General features: G+C 40.2%; 1 protein-coding gene across 2 annotated transcripts in view; it reads left to right on the top strand.

The window, feature by feature from the left end:
* Window positions 1-16701, top strand: part of MAMDC2 (MAM domain containing 2) — a 56166-nt gene that overhangs the window by 20897 nt on the left and 18568 nt on the right. For both annotated transcript variants that reach the window (XM_063423162.1, XM_063423161.1), the window contains exons 3-7: window positions 8001-8266; window positions 8980-9064; window positions 10008-10145; window positions 12423-12679; window positions 15316-15409. In XM_063423162.1, the coding sequence (XP_063279232.1) occupies window positions 8001-8266; window positions 8980-9064; window positions 10008-10145; window positions 12423-12679; window positions 15316-15409 (840 nt within the window). The remainder of the gene's footprint in view (window positions 1-8000; window positions 8267-8979; window positions 9065-10007; window positions 10146-12422; window positions 12680-15315; window positions 15410-16701) is intronic.

The raw sequence follows: 16701 nt of genomic DNA on the forward strand, positions 1-16701 counted from the left end.
TCCCTCCCTGCCTGGGATGGCAGCCAGGAGTGGCCAGGTTGTACCACAGTCTTTTTCTGCAAAAAGTGACAGCTTTAGGCTTGAAACTGCTGCTGTCCCTGTAGACACAGAAGAGAAGGAAAAACCTTGACAATAGCAAAGCATGTCAGTCACTGCAGATAACAAACACAAAACACCCACCTCCTTCTTCTCCATCCCTCAGCTATTTTCACAAAGCTACTTTTAAGAAACCATGGAGGAGACAAGGAGGCTTAAAGAACAGAACATTTTTTCAGTGATGACAACTGATTAGTCCCAGGGTATTCCATGTAGGTCACCTGGTGTGAATCTTTACAGCTTACCAGAAATAGAATAGTTGGTGGCTTGATGGGAATGAAAACACCAGTTATACCCTGCAGCATCAAGTAGCTTTAATCATGGCACCACCCTGAATGCTTTGGGACTGAGTCTCTACGTTCATTAGTGTGGGCCAGGCTTTTCCACTCAGCTCTGCATTGAGGTGCTGTGAGTGCATCCATCTGTCCAGGAGAGAAACCACTGCTGCAAGTCTCCCAAGGGCCAAGGGGATGGGATTAAATACCAGCTCTGGCAAAAGCAGATCACTGTTTGGGTTCTTTTAAGACAATTTAGTAAGCTGACACTCTGAAATGAGTTACCTATTCTTACAGTTTTAATCAATCTCTTTCTGCCAATGAGGAGAAACAAATAAGAGTACATATATGTGAAGAAAATAACAGTTTACTTACAAAATGAAATAACAACAGGCAAAAAATAACACTAATAGTCACTAGTTACAAAGGTGCTGAAATCTCACTGACTCCTGGGGAGCAAGGGTAAACTCAAAATGGAGGAGTGACTTCCCCCCCCCCCCCCCCCAAGACGGTGCCCTCCTCAGGCGACTGCACTGTCTGGGAGACACAAGGAAGACGGCAGAAAAACCCCGCCCGGTGCATCCTTCTCTCTGGATCAAAAAACCGGGAGGACGGGAGCTTACAAAGCAGAATCTTTCTGGCGGCAGAATCGCTGGTGTAATCGGGACAATGCAGCCCCACGGTGACAGCCTTGGGTGTCGGTGCTGTGTTCTTGCTGCCTCCTTCTGAACTCCACTGTTGTTGGTGCTGCTGTTCCCGAGCCGTGGGTGTGGTGGGGGAAAGAAATGATCACCCCAAGCACTGAAAGCAGCAACCCCAGCCCCTACGGCTCTAGCCCCACACTGCAAAATTCACTCCGAAACAGGTTTTGATTGTGAAATGCAGCTTCTCGGGTTGTTGCTGTTCTGAGTCCACAAACCTGCCCGAAACAACCCTCTCTGAAGGCAAGAAAGAAACAACAACACCACCAACAACACAAACAAACAGACAAACAAACAAACCAACCAAACCAAACTAAAACAAAACAAAACAAAACAAAACAAAAAAAAAAAAAAAAAGAGGAAGGGGAGCTTCTGGCTCGAGCCAGAGGTTGGAAGCAAGAGGGCTCTGCTTGTGTGAGCCTGGCTTTAAAAAGACCCAGCACACGCTGATCCCACGTTTCCTGATGCACTGCCGGGTCTTAGTAACAATTTCAGGCACAGATAAGTGTGGAATAAAATAACATTTTGGATTATCCACCACATTGTTGCTGTGTTTTCTTACCTGAAGGATCCAGCTGGGGAAGAGGGCATGGGGCATCCATGTGCAAACTTAATTTTCAAGTTTTATCACTCTGGCTCTGTTGTTAACATTTCCAATTAACTTCTTGTGGAGATGTAAGAAGCCTTCATAGGTTTCAGACACACACTGCTTTTCTATATTTTTTTTGGCAATAAAATATAAAAGAAACCCCAAAACTAAAGCCAAGACCCAAAACTGAGATTCTGAGATTCCATGGAAAGCATCAATAGATCACCTTTTGTCCTAAGGAACCCTGGTAACATTCTTTCCTGTTTTTGTATGGGAAATATAGAGAAAATCAAAACAGGATTCGCAGGTGTTAGACATTTCTTGCCATTTTACTGTATAAATGACTACCTAATCAAATATAAATTCTCAAATTTTTCCTGCTTCATATTTCCTTATTATTGTTTCTCTTGGAGCTTGCTGCTTATATTCAGTTTTTCTTGTAAAGCTGCACTGTGGCTGAACTAAGTGAACAGCTGTGTCAGACAAAAACTCCACAAAGAGCCAGAACAAGTCTGTGGTTACCCTTCCAAATTTTTACAGAGGGAATATAAAATTGAAAAGCTAACTAGTAATTTTATTTATCTCAGTGGTTGTTTGGGGGTTTTTTTCCCATTTTTCTCAATGCAATTTATTTTAGTTAATTTGCCATCATCTGGTTTTTTGTCTTGTTTGTGCTATTTACAGAGAAAGCAATCAGTGTAGTTTCTGTGCTTTTTTTTGGAAAAAGCACTATTTCTGATCTTAGCAACCCTTATTCCTCAGCCATTGATATAACCACTGCTCACTGATCCATTGATGTCCATCTTCATGTATATATTTTTGGAAAACTGGGGTGAATGGCTCATGGAGTTAATGCATCAACTGTGACTGAGAGAAGGTCTGTACAGAACTGCTTATTAGAGCAGCAAGATGACAGCCATTGATACAGGAGGATTTTAAAGTTCTCCTTTCATCAGCATCTCTTGCTGCAGCAGTGTATAGCTGCGTTGAGTGATAGGCGTGAAACACAAGGTCCTAATTCCCTTGGGCTCAATGTTTTGCTTGGACATGGAGGAATGTAAAATTAACACGTTTGGTCCTGTAAAGTTTGATTCAGCTGTCAAAGCAGAAAATAGTCAAGTTGCATGGTAGGTAAAACATCATCCTAGAAATGTGAGTAAAAGGTGCATTACTTACTAGCCTGAGTAGTGAGAGCGTGGTGAGGGAAACATATCTGAGTCTCCTTTCTCCCATCTCTTGTCCTGGCTGTAGGTGTTTGCCTTCACCTGGCATCTGTTGGCTGTTGGCAGTCAAAGGTAGTTAGCAATCCCTGGCTTTTGTCATCTCTGCAGAAGCTTGGCAAGGAGTTTGCAGGGCTCATTGATAGAGCTTTAAACTAGATATGTCAGGGAACGGGACAGTGTCAGGCTTGCCCTTGACAAGCTGTAGGATGACATACCAAGGTTAAAGGGACAGGGTGGAGGTGAGGGCCCTCAGCCAGTGGACCTGAGATGTGATGGCCACACTGGAGCATATTTGATGTCTTACAGGGACAAGCCAGGGGCTCCTGAGGTAACAGAAGCCAAGAAACACCAGTGAAGTATCTCAGTGAAATTAGAGGGCATTCCTCCAAGAAGGTAGCATGAGCTGACAGCTCAGCTGAATTGCCTTTCACCAGTAGACACTGTGCTGTGTGGGCAACAAACAGAAGGAGGAGGAAGCCACTGTGCTGCTGTGAAGTTATAAGCTCATTGCCATTACTGAAACTTGGTGGGACAAATCCCATGACTGGATTGCACCTAAGGATGGCTACAGGCTGTTTGAGAAAACTAAGGGTGGAGGGGTTGCTCCCTATATCAGGAGGTAGATTGCGTGTGAAGTTCTGTCTCTGAAGAATGGGCATGACCAGGTTGAAAGCTTGTGAGTAAGAGTCAGACACGGAGACAACAAAGAGAACCTCATGGCTGCCCAACCAAGGGGAGCCTGCTGACAAAGCCTTCCTGCTCCAGCTGCAAGAGGCATTGTGCTTGCAGGCTCTTGTCTGGCCAGGGGCCTTCAATGCTGGGCAAGTAACATGGTGAGCTGTGGGCAGTCCAGGAAACTCCAGTAGTACATAGAGGATAACTTCTGAAGCCCCATTACAGACAGCCCTACCAGAGGGCATGTGATACTGGACCTGTGGTTTGCCAACACAAGTTAATTTGGGCCATCAAGATTGAGGGCAGCTAGGGCTGCAATGATCATGCACTGGTGGAGTTCGCAGTCCTGAGGTCAGGCAAAAAATAAAGTCAGAATCATGAATTTTAGGAAAGCAAAATTCCAAGTCATCAAGGATGTAGTCAATAGGACCTTCTGGCAAACTGCTCTGAGGGACAAGGGAGCAAAAGAAATCTGGCAGATCTTTAAGGATGCTGTCTGTAGAGCATGAGAACTAGCAAAAGGAGGAAAAGTGCAGGCATGGGTTAGTCAGGACCTGCAGGTCAAACTAAAGGGTGAGAAAGAAATCCACAGTCATGAAAGCAAGGACAGGCATCCAGGGAAGATTATAGGGTCACAGCCCCATTGTGTAGGAATGGGGTGAGGAAGACAAAGGCAAAGCTGGAGCTGAACTTTACAAAGGTCACAAAGAACAAAACAAACAGCTTCTACAGGTATGTCTGCCAGAAAAGGATTGTCAAAGAAAGCATTTACCCCCTTGATAAGCAAGGCTGACAAACTGGTAATTAGGATGAGGAGAAGGCTAAGGTGCACAAAAATTTTTTGCCTCAACCTTCACTGGCAGGTTCTCTTCCCCACATCTCTCAAGTGAATGGACTGTAAAATGTGGCTGAGGGAGCCAGATCCCTCAGACAGAAGCAGGTTTGTCTGAGGAACCTGAGCATACATAAGTCTATGGGACCTGATGAGATGCAGAGTTTTGAGGGAATTGACTATAGAGTTGCCAGGCCACTCTCCATGATACTCAAGAAGTCATGCCAGTCAGAAAATGGAAAGGAAAGTTCAGCTTTCCTGTAGTTGCACAGCCTTTTACACTAGGGCTGTATCTGCCCTCTGAGCAAATAATTGCTGGAAATTGCATGCTTGTGTTTCTGTGTCATCAGACTTTTCTTATGGTTTTCTGACTACTCTCATCTGCCTTCCTGTGATTTTGAAGAGTAGCCTCTCTTGATAACTCCTGAATGACTGCTATAAATTAACTGTCATGGGCATTTGCTGGAGGATTGTGGCATGCTGCAAAATGAAACTGCATGTTACATTTTTGAGAGGCTACACCACTATGCATTCATCAACTTCTCCATAGATTGGAAAATAACCTTCTATTACTCCCACAAACAAGGGTGGAAAGTTGTTTGCTTCTTTACTCCAAGGAACCCCCCTTTGCCTTGCTTTGCTCTCACAATTGCTCTCTGTCAGTCCTTGAGGTCTGCATTGTGAGACCTTCCTTTCTGCATCAATGGCATACCATTGCTGTTACTGAAGTACAGTTTGGGGTAAAGGCCATTTAGTCAATGCTGCCATTCATTTGGAAGAATTTTAATGTTGGTGTTTTTTGTGCTTGATACTGCCAAGTGCTACACTCCCTGATCCTGATTACCAAAGCATTTAAACTTACACATGAAGCTCTCTATCAGTGCTCACATTGATTTCAGTGGAGCCAACTACACATTCAAATTTTCAAAAGAAGCTAAGATTATTAGGTTGGGAGTGAGAGCACTCTGTTTCTGGAGGGTTAATGATTATGTAAAATTAATATTTTTAGAAAAAGCAACCAACCCCCCACCCCCAGTTAAAAAGGGAGTTCATGATCTTTGCTTTCATACCTGTGGTGAATCAAAGTGGGAGCAAGTGCACAACACACAGACAGCAGAGTCAAATTTACAGTGACATAATCATCCCAATTGGAAATTATAGGAGATTTTCTTTTAAAACACTATTTTTGTAGAAGAAACCTTAGTCTCCATATAATTAAGTTTTAAAACCTGGGAGCCATTTAAGCCTCATAGCTGGTAATTTGAGGTCTTCATGTGTATGTATTTTCCTATGCCAGTGCTGATTTATTCCTGAAAAAAAAAGAAAAAAGAAAGATGAGTACTATTATAAGAAAGATCTGTTTTCTGTGGGGTTTCTCTTGAAGTACAGACAAAAACAGGGCTGAAATCTAAACTGAAATTGCCAGGCATGGATTCTGAATTGTAGGTTTCTTTGTAAGTGAAATGATCCAAATTCAGGCTACCCAAAAAACATAGATTCTTCCTCTGAATAGGATATTATCCATTACATCAATTAAAACCAAACGTTCAAGAAGCATTTGACTTCTGATTGAGTCTTGGTGATTTCCCTCTATCTTTCTGTGAAAAGACATGCATACCTTGGGCAGGCACATGCCAGTAAATAAATGCTGTATATGATAACTTGTGTGAACTAACTGGATAAATGCATGAAAGTGGATGCTATGGACTCCCATGTTATGTAGTGGCAGATTAAGTATTTGGCACGCATGTTAGGTGCCTATTTTTAAATATTTATTCCTGTGTTTATTTTTCTTTCAAATAGTGCTGCAGTAACAAGTTACTTGTACTTAACCAGTGATTTTGTAATCACTTCCCCCAGAAGACTAAAACCAGACATTAGATATAAAGAGAAACTATGATAAGAGGCAAAAAATTCCATTTCCTAAAAAGGGAAAGAGAATGCAGCTTTTCTGTATTTGTACAGCCCCTTATACTGCTTAGGGCTGCAGCTATCTCCTGGCAATCACTTATCTTACATCAGTTAAACAAAATGTGCAGTACAAATGGGTTGCTGGGCATTGTGTCTGCAGGTGAGAAAGGGAGCAGATGCAGGGGGATGCTGTAATGTCAGTTCCCAAAGAATCAGGTGTTGTCAGAGTGACTGTCTGCTTCTGGCATCTTCCTGGGGGTCTGTGGGAGAGGAGTTTCGGAACCTCAAAAGGCAGATTTATACCTGAGCTTTGCCTTGAGGTGATGGTGACCCTCCATGCAGATGATTTTTTTCCATTGGAGAGAATACTTTTGAAAAGGCAACAAGAGAGCTTCTGGGAAGAAACTCCAGAGTGCCTTGGTAGAGAGGGAGGGTTCAGGCAGGATTTGGGAGGGGATTTCTATGCCTCAAAGGCAAGCAATGTATTTAGCATCAGAGTGACTGCTGACACTTCTGAATTATCCAAGTCTTTACACATGAATGGAAACTGACAAGCTCTGTGGTCAAGTGAGATGAGATTAAAGAAGTCTATGCTCTGGAAAGTGTGATGTGCTGCTGGGTAAAGGGCTAATTTGATATAGGCCCTGACAGCACTTTTAACTCATACTTGCAGCTCGGATGATGAGAATTAGTATCAGAAAGGGGATTTGTCTAATATACATTGACACTAGGTTAGAAGGATCATTTTTCTGATAGTCTGTGGGATAACGTTTCAGACATGGGTGTCCTAGCTTGTCTTATTGCTTTGTTTTGTGGTGTTTTAGGGTTTTAAAATTTATTTTTATTTAAGTATTCATTTTTTTGTATCACTTGTTTCTGGCATTGCATTTCAGGTTTCTGTGACTCCTGTAGTCCATTTTACTCTTCTGAACTTGGTTTTTATATCCTAGTAGAGCCTCTAGGACCATTCTTATGCTTCAGCATAATTTATTTACTGTTGCCTCATTTTTCTACATGTTGTTTCTTTTGCACTTTTCTGCCTCCTCATGCACTTTCAGCTTATCATTGCACCCTTTCATTTTTATATGGAAGGCTGTTTTAGACTTTACCCCCAGAAAGTAATTTTAAAATAATCTGCTGGTATGTTTAAATGTTGCTTTACATTTTGCAATTTTTTGAATCAGCAGACTTGAACACATTCATTTTACTACTTAGAAGTGTCTTTCTAGTTTTATTCTTTGAAACCAGAAGTGCTTTGGGAGTTTTTAGCTGCAATGTCTCATTTTATGTACTTTTTTTAAACCTACATGAAAAGAAAAAGTGTTGATCTATAAAATAACTAAATATTGCTGCAAAATATTTCTGTGTTCATAAATTGTCTTGTCAATCAAATTGTCTATCTACAGCTATCAGTTCCAAAGAGTACTACCTAATAATCTGCTTTACACTGATAAAATACCTTGTCTCAATATTTCCAATAATTTCAAAATTGTGTTTAAAAAATGGTGGGAGACACATGAAGTCATTTGTGTGAGTACAGTAGGATGTCAAAACGTTAAGTGACTTACCAAATGAGTGGCGGGCTCAGCCTCCTATCCTAACCCCAGAACTACCATTCCTTCCTATATAAGCACTTTTTCCAGGGATGCAAAAGCAAAGCCTCTGACATTTATTATTCTGGTGTGTGTCTTTTCCCAGGACATTACATTTCTGTGGATACGTCTTATGAGGGTGAGAAAGCAGTGTTGTCCAGCCCTGATCTGTACTCTGAGGAATGGAGCTGTGTCAGACTGATCTATCAGATAGCAACAACTTCAGACAGCTCACCTGATCCTGCCAGGCTCAACCTGTACCTGAGGCAGGAAGGAGAAAGTTTTGATCATTTGCTGTGGTCAGCCAAGGAGCCATCAGACAGCTGGCTCATTGCTAGCTTAGATTTAACGAACAGCACAAAGAAGTATAAGGTAAGCCCAATTTTAGAAGATGCCACAAGCCTTCTGGTACATATGTTGCGCTGCACACATTTCTTTTTTAAATATATGCAAACGTATTTTGAGCCCTATTCTTGGTGTTAGTTTCTAGGGCTGGCAGCACAAGTCAGCTGAGCCCTCTGTCCCTAGCACCCATGAGCAGAGCTGGCACGAGGCAGTGCTCCAACACTGTGTGGAGCAGCTCACAGGGGGACACATCCAGCTGAGCCCTGCCGTGAGGGTGCCTCATCTCCTGGTATCCCTGCGGAGCTACTGGTGCCACGTGGCAGATACAGGAACTCCCAGGTTCTGGGACTGCAGCTGCGCTCACTTATTCATGCTCTCTGTGCCTTTCTGGAAGGAGTCAAATGCTGACAGAAGAGCATTTCTACCCAGAAACCATCATCTTGTATCACCCACAATAGCATCTTGCATAACCACAGCTGAGGAATATGGAACTTCATACTCTTAAATGAAGTGTGGGAATTTTTTGACTTGTCTCGTCCTTCAGCATGTCTTCTGTGGTTGAAGAAGAGCACTGGCTCCATCTTTAATGCATTCTGTCAAGCTCTTGCTGCAAAAGCACAGCTGACTGTAAGGATGATGGTTCCCCAAGAAACATTTAATTTGTTCTCCTGTTTACCCTGTTTAAATATTCAAGGTACTAATGAAATTCTAGAATTGACAGTTTGGTTTACATTGTGCAGCTTGTACTGGAAGGTGAAATGGGACAAGATAAATCCACCAGTATAGCAGTTTTTGAAATCAAAATAACTTCTGGATATTGTATTGGTAAGTACTCTCTGCTCAACCCCCATATTCTCTGCATAGAAAAGAATGCCTTGTTGACAGTTTTGAAACTGGATAGAAGGTCGGGGCTCAAAAAGAAAAAAAAAAAGGCTTTTTTCTAATTAAAAAGTACTCTGCTATATTCAATACAGATCATTTTTAAGCTAAGAGTGCACAAATTAGTAAGTGGGGATTTTTCACCTAACTCTGTGAGAGATATATGTATATATATACATATTATATAGCACAATATAATTCCAAATTTATTTATTGTTCAAGCAGGAACAACTGTTATATTTTTTTAAAAAGTTTGCACTGCTTCAAATACTAGATATAACAGCTGCAAGATTATTTCTGCTCTCTGCCTGCTCATGGCTTCCTTACAGTGTCATCTTGAGGCTGCAGACTAAAAACTCTGCTGATATATATATTTACACTTAGTGCCATTTGCTAAAAACTGTTGATGAAGTTCAAAAATTCCAATGTCTAGGAGGCTGGGAGATCACACTTCTGGAGAGCTCTGGTGGAGTCCAAACAAGCTGTCACAATTCTTTGGCTCTGTGAAGGAGACAAAGCATTACTGTTACAAAATACTTATCCTGCTTTGCTTTTGGCCATCCCTGATTTACAAGTGAAAGTTCTGCTTTGACTATTTACTACTAGGAGTTGGTGTGTTTAAATCTGCTTTATTTGGTTATAAATTACAGCAGTCCTGTCCTGGCAAATGATGAAAAGACAGATTGACCCAAAGAGGATGGAAATGAAAATTTTATCAAAAATTTGTCAAAAATTTTGCGTAGGTTTGCCTCTCTTTATTATGACTTATTTATAAATACAGGTGTTATCTGCTCTGCCATATGTGGGGTGAGACAGTGCTTAGCAATTTGCTCTGCCTATTTCTGTAATGAAAATGTGTGCACTCAGCTGGTGGTGTCTACAATTGCAGAATGTGACTTTGAAGAAAACCATCTTTGTGGCTACGTGAACCGCTGGAATCCTAACGTCAACTGGTTTGTTGGTGGAGGGAACATTCGGAATTCTCAGTCTATCCTGCCCAAAGACCACACACTTAACAGTGCACTGGGTAAGCAATAAATGTAGAGCAGAAATACAGTGGGAAAATTAGAGTCTGTGATTCATGTATGACTCTCATACTACGAGTTATTATTATGTGAGTTCTTTCCATTGTGGGGTTGGGGTGGGGATGGTAAAAGTGATTTATGGGGAAAAATGGATTAAAAAGAGATTGGGGGATTTTGCAGAAGTTCACAAAATTGCCTGTAAGCTTTATAATAAGGTTGCTACACTCCTTGCTAGGATCCAAAGTAATCAGAGGTAAGGGTAAAATTTTCAATGTAAGAGCTGGAAAAATACACTTTCTGTGAATTCTAAATGTATGGGCTACAGTTTTAGATTTTTGTACTACTGGTCTATACATCTGGCAGGAGTTTTCTTTCCAATGGCTATTGAGAAAATTGAGTAGGAAAGCTAAGGTATTAAAACATGCTTGGAGAATCTTGGGTTAAACTGTCCAGTTTAGAAGTTTTGTTTCTTTCAGCCAGATGCAGTGCTGTTAGTACAGTCCCCAGAGGCATAATACTGGGAAGAAGCATTGCAATTTCTGCACTTGTTTTGTATGAAATTCTTGTCCTGGACACCTTGCTCAGGGAAGAGTTTTTCACACAGCTGTGGAGAAGGGGTTTGGGATAACTTCACCTTTGCACAAAGTGCCACAGCAGGTGGTGGTCAGGACATCCAGCTGCTGCTGCACACTGTGTGTCTTGGATGGCATGACGCTTGTGGCAGTGCAAGGAATCACATCTCATGAAAAGCTTTGACTGCTTTGACTCAAAAAAGAGTGGATCCTTTTTCCTTAACTCACGCCGCTGTACCTCTTTATTTATTTCACATTTGTGTGAGTTGAGTACAGTGTCACTCCATCCCTGCATCACCCCCTGGCACTGAAATGCTGGTAAAATTTTGATGGAAGTTTGAACTCACCACAGCTTCAACAGCAGACAGTGGATCAGCCTATTAAATAAGTACTGTGACAGGAAATGCTCTCAACTGGGAGGAATATGTTTTCTTGTAGCCACAACATTTGTATTTCACACCAAGCCCTCACTGCTGACCATTTACTGAGAAGACCTCAAGAAGCCTAAAGTCACAGAAGAGCCTTCTTCTTGCAAGAATTGGGCTGTGAAGTGGCATCATCCAGGGAGATTGTCGCTAAGCTATGAGATGTGCTAAAACTCCAGAACAAAAGTGAAACAGGCAAGCATTGCTGAAGTCACCAGTCCCTGGCAGTGGGCAATCTGGAGGAGACTCACAGCCAAGCAAGTCCTTTCCCCTCCTTCCACCAGAGTGAAGTGAGAAGTGACATCTAAAGATCTGAGACTGCTGTGTGCTAGTTAATGCAGTGCTGTCCACATAAAGTGAATGGCACTGTGTGCAGTGTTCATGATGAAGTACCCCACCAGTCTGACACTTCAGCCTTCTCCAGGCTTTTCACTTTCGAAGAGCGATTTTTTTGTTAATCAAATACTGTTTGATGCTGTGTTTCTGGGAGTGTAGAAGAAGAAAAGCTACAAGGCACAGCATGTTTGTGTACACATTTAAATTAATATGACACTTCCAAAATCAAAGTATTAGAAGCCATACCATTAGAAAAACCTGCAGGTCATATTGGCTCATATTTGTGCTGGGAAGATACTCTCCTCATATGTAATGCATTTTTCTGTTCATTAATGTCTCCCCAAAATCTTCTTTAAGGATTTTACATAAAAACTTTAGTCCTTGCAGTAAAAATAGGACTTTTATAAACCAAATCCTAGATACACTGAATAGATATGTAAGGAATAGAAGCTATTTGACAATAATTTGATATATTAAATGAACTGCTGTGTAAAAGATGAGAAAACACATGGCTTATAATCATGTTCGTTTATTTGGATTGCTTCAGTAAAAGTTGCACTAGGGAGAGACTAAATACTAAACTGAGCTGTTGGGAGGCAGGGAGTTTACACAGCTGTTGCACATTTTTCCATTTATGAATGGCTCCTAAAGTTTAGAGTTTATTATATTTCAAATATAGATAAAGATATTGTTTCTAATAATAATAAAGACTTTAAAAAGAAAGCTGAGACAGACTATTTTGCCACTGGTATGGTAGCCAAACAATTTTAGTTTCCACATAGGAGGAAAAGAGTGAAACCCCCACCCCTTTTAGAATTACTAAAAGTTTTTAGAAAGCAACCATTTTTGGCCAGGTCATAGATATATATGTCTAGTTCCTGTTCATCTCCTGATACTTCTTGTTATTTAAAGAGTGTCCTTATACCAAGTTTTTTTCTGCTTCTAGGTCACTACATGTATGTGGACTCTGTTTATGTCAAACATTTTCAGGAAGTGGCCCAGCTAATCTCACCAAAGACCGTGGCCCCAATATCTGGCTGCATATCTTTTTATTATCAGCTTAAGCAGGAAAGCAGCACTGTTTTTACTGTTTACCTAAGAGACATGAGTGGCTTTTATGAAGAGATCTGGAAAACAGACAGTGCACTGAATGCAGATTGGGCACTGGCAGAAGTCGACTTCAATGCGCCATATCCCATGGAGGTAAAGCAATCCTTCCTCCACAGTCCAGCTGTGACTTCCAGGTTGCCTCAGACATGAGTGTCAACTCAGGCTAAGCCAGGAACATGGCAGGGACCATCCAGTATCTGAAAGACGTCTGAAAAGATGTTCTGTGATTTCCTTCACCCTCTGCGTAAAGGTCAAAGAGGGATCACTTTTCACACTCATGCTTGATTTTGAAGCCAGGTGGTGTAGTGCTTGATCAGAGTACCTTGGCAGGTTGTAGAGTCTCACTGATGGGAGGCTTTTTTAGTTGTTCAATAATACCAAGCTTCTCTCAGTTCCCTATTTTTGTGGCTTTATGATCCATTTTTGAGGATGCTGAGTATCATAAAATAATGCATAAGAAAAAGATTACAGAAGAAAAATTTAGAAAAATATTTGAGGTCTATTCTCCACCTTACTTAGATCTTGCAGTTCATGAGAGAAAGTCCAAACTTGAGTCCCAAGAGTACAGTAGTCCTTAATTGTGAAAGACAGCTCTTGTTGATTATTATAATGACTTTCAAGAGTATCAGAAAAAATTGAATATTTTATACCTAGTGTTTTCCAAAAACTATCCCAAACTTAGACGACTGAAATAAACAGTGTATGTATATTATACACATGGGATATATACTTACATGTGTATTTTACACACGTACATGCCATTTTTATATATATATATACACACACATATACTCTCCCTATACTTCTAATACATGGATTACAAAAAAATTCCACTTGCTTTAAGTTGTTTACTAATTCACCACAAATGTGTAGATTTTCAGAAATTATTAGGGGTAAAGCTAATTTTCAGGAGATGTTACATAGCCCTTTTACACTCTGTAAAGTCAGTGATCATCCATTTAAAACATCAGACTTCAAGGGAAAAGATGCAGCTTTCATAAGGCTTCATAATACAGAATGGTAAGTGAATTACTGATTCAATAAGTACAAACTGAAAGGGGAAAATGAGTCCTAACACTATCGATGGAAATTAATTTATGATCACTTAGAGCTTTGGAATACTGTTGTTGAGTTTGTGAAAATACCCTCTCATTTCCTGACAGCATTCAAAAATCCATCCAGAATGCTGAAAACTATCCATATGGGAATAAATAGCAAAACACAAGGTGTTGTACCACTGGATGAATGCACAGAAAAACCTTGTGTTCAGCAGGGCAGGCAACTTCAGCTCTCTCAGTTAAAAAAAAAGATTTTAAAAAATTAAAAAATTATTAAAAAATATTGCCCAAGAGGGAGATGAAAATAATTAAATGTATGGAGAAGTTACACTAATGAAATAACAGTTTTAGCCCTTGTAAAAAAAGATGGAAGTAGAATATAGTAGAGCTTCTTAAGAGTCATGAAGGACACAGAAATTATTAACTGTTACCCGTTTCTTAGAATTTACATTGCTATTCCAAATTCTCAATTACCATGTAACAGTTTTAAAATTAACAGAGAGTCTTTTACTATATGACACAACCGTAGAGCTCATGTCCACAATGTACCGTAGATAACGTTATTAAAATCAGTTAAAAAGCTGATTAGAAAAATCAATGCGAAAAAAAGAATCCATCAGGAATATAATGTGAGGGAAGAACAACTAAAAGCCGGTCATTGTCTTTGGTTTTTCCTATAGGTGCTCTCTGCTGGAAAACAGACTCTGGGCTAGACAGGCCTTTAATCTGCTCAAGGAATTTCTATTGTGATCTAACACAGTGATTATTTCAGAGGTGATTTTGTAGAAATAATATTATCACATCCATTCTTTGGTTGCTTCAAGAGAGTCTCTTTTTCATTTGGCTAAAGGAGATTGCTCAGGATTCTTTCACAAGCTCTCCTAGTTTGCCTCCCATCCTCAGGCAAAATGTCACAGGCATTGCTTTCACTGAAAAGAATCTCACTCTGAAAGCATTTGTCCTTATTTCCTTGCTTTGTCCCTGGTGCTCAAAGTTTTCTGTATCTCAGAGCTTTGATACTTAAGAGAAATTTTAAGACACTTCCTGAAGAGTTATAGATGGTCCTCCACTTACTTGAGGAAATTATGTCCCCTGGGAATAACTAAGCACAAACATTGTTTGATCTTCGTGGTAAAAAAACCCCACAGCTTTTCTGGTTCTTAAATAAATTCTGTACAGCAAATCTTCCCTGACAGCTAATGCCAAGTCATGGGTTTCAGTGTCTGAGGACACAGAAAACTGTAAGATTTAATACTTTAATAACAGAGTAAGGAACAGAGGGGGGTTTTAGCTCTTGATCCAGGCAGATTCTAGATAAAACTGGAGGTCTAGTCAGTACAGACTGATGATTGTGAATAGTGGTTTTCTATAATACAATGGTAGAAGCCTTAATGCATCTTTGAAAGTGGTGCTTCACAAAGCAGAAGAAGAGCCATATTCCCTTTGACGTTTCCTTGACCTTGAGTGAGCAATGATCTAGTGCCAAAGTCAGGCTCTGGTTTATATCCCTGAAAAGTAATATAATTTAAATTGTCCCAACACTTGCAGCACTGTATGGGATGCACTGGATTCTGTCTGGGACATCCAGTCAGAATTCTGTATTTCAAAGATGTATACCAAAATTATTGCTGAGTATATGGCAGATGAATAACAACTAATTATAATTTCTAGGTAATATTTGAAGTTGCTTTCAATAGTGCCAAGGGAGGTTATGTTGCCCTTGATGACATTTCTTTCTCTCCGGTTTACTGCAGCAATCAGACAGGTATGATGAGCTCTTACTGCTATTTATCTCCCTTGTTTTCCCCTTGTGCCTTGCCCCTCAAACTGTCAGTATTTGCAATTTTGGTGCTACCTTCTCAACTGACCATTGCCATTGGGCTTCTCTTCCTTCAGAAGGCATAACAGCACATAACACTAATACCATTCATTTTTTTCAAAATCCAATCCTTAATGCTTCCTTTCCAAAGACCTTGCCTCAGGGTTCTGGAGCTGGAGTATTTGCTGTATTTGCATCTCTACGGGTTTTGAGAAATCACCACTTGCAGGCCTGTTACAGAACAGAGTGCTGATTTTTCCAGGTGTGATGGTAGGAGGAAAAAAAATACCTGGGCTTTTCATTAATGCCAGTGTAAGCATTCTTCACGCCACATGCCCTGAGGAGGTATTACTCATCTTGGGCAGTGGTGTTAGATATTTGTTAGGTTTTCACCACTGAAATCCCTGACCTCTGATGTAAAGGCACTTGGGACAAGGGACTTTTGTCTTTTGTGAATGAGCCTCTTAACTAGTTCGCTGGGGTTTTGCTGTGGCACTAAACACTAGTCAAAAGTAGATTAGTGGTTTTCCACTGACGCCTCTATTCCTTTGTTCAGAAGTTTGAATTTTTTGGCTAATTCTTTGAAGTGATTAACAAAAAAGAGGCTGGTTTTTCCCCCTTTTTATCTCAGGAGTATCTGCTAGATGTCTTCACTGCTGAAGTATCATTGCTGAAGGAAGTAGATTCCAAATACATTAATCATTGATAATCCACATCTCCTGGCTGAGTAAATCCATTGTTTCATTATCTCCTCAATACCTTTTTGGTATTTGCTTTATTTTGCAACAAAAATCATAAGTTGTGTTTGAAAGTTTCAAGGAGTTGGAGCTGCTTATCTGCTTTTTTCATTTTAGTTTTCAGACAACTTATGTCTGTTGAGAAATAGGATAAATTTTATAGCATTTTCTGTCCCAATGGTTGAAGTTCAGATCTAATCTGAATGGTTCACAATCTGTTCTGAGTATGATAGGTTCATCTAGGGCTCTGCTTACTAACTTTGATTTTGAAGTTTGGTTTTGTAGTTGTTTTACACTTTTTTGTTTGAGAATGAAAGTAAATTATTTGCTTTATGCTTTGTTGAAATATAGCATATACTGTTTGATCCTTCAGGTTTATCAATTGTCATCTTTCATTCTTCTGAGCAGAGATGTTAAAAAGCAAGAGCTCTCCATTCTCCTTGTATTCAGCCATAGCAGTATATATAACAGCACTAACATTTTCTTTATTTTTTTTCTGGA

Source organism: Prinia subflava, chromosome Z (genome assembly GCF_021018805.1).
Source record: "Prinia subflava isolate CZ2003 ecotype Zambia chromosome Z, Cam_Psub_1.2, whole genome shotgun sequence".
Classification (NCBI taxonomy): domain Eukaryota; kingdom Metazoa; phylum Chordata; class Aves; order Passeriformes; family Cisticolidae; genus Prinia; species Prinia subflava.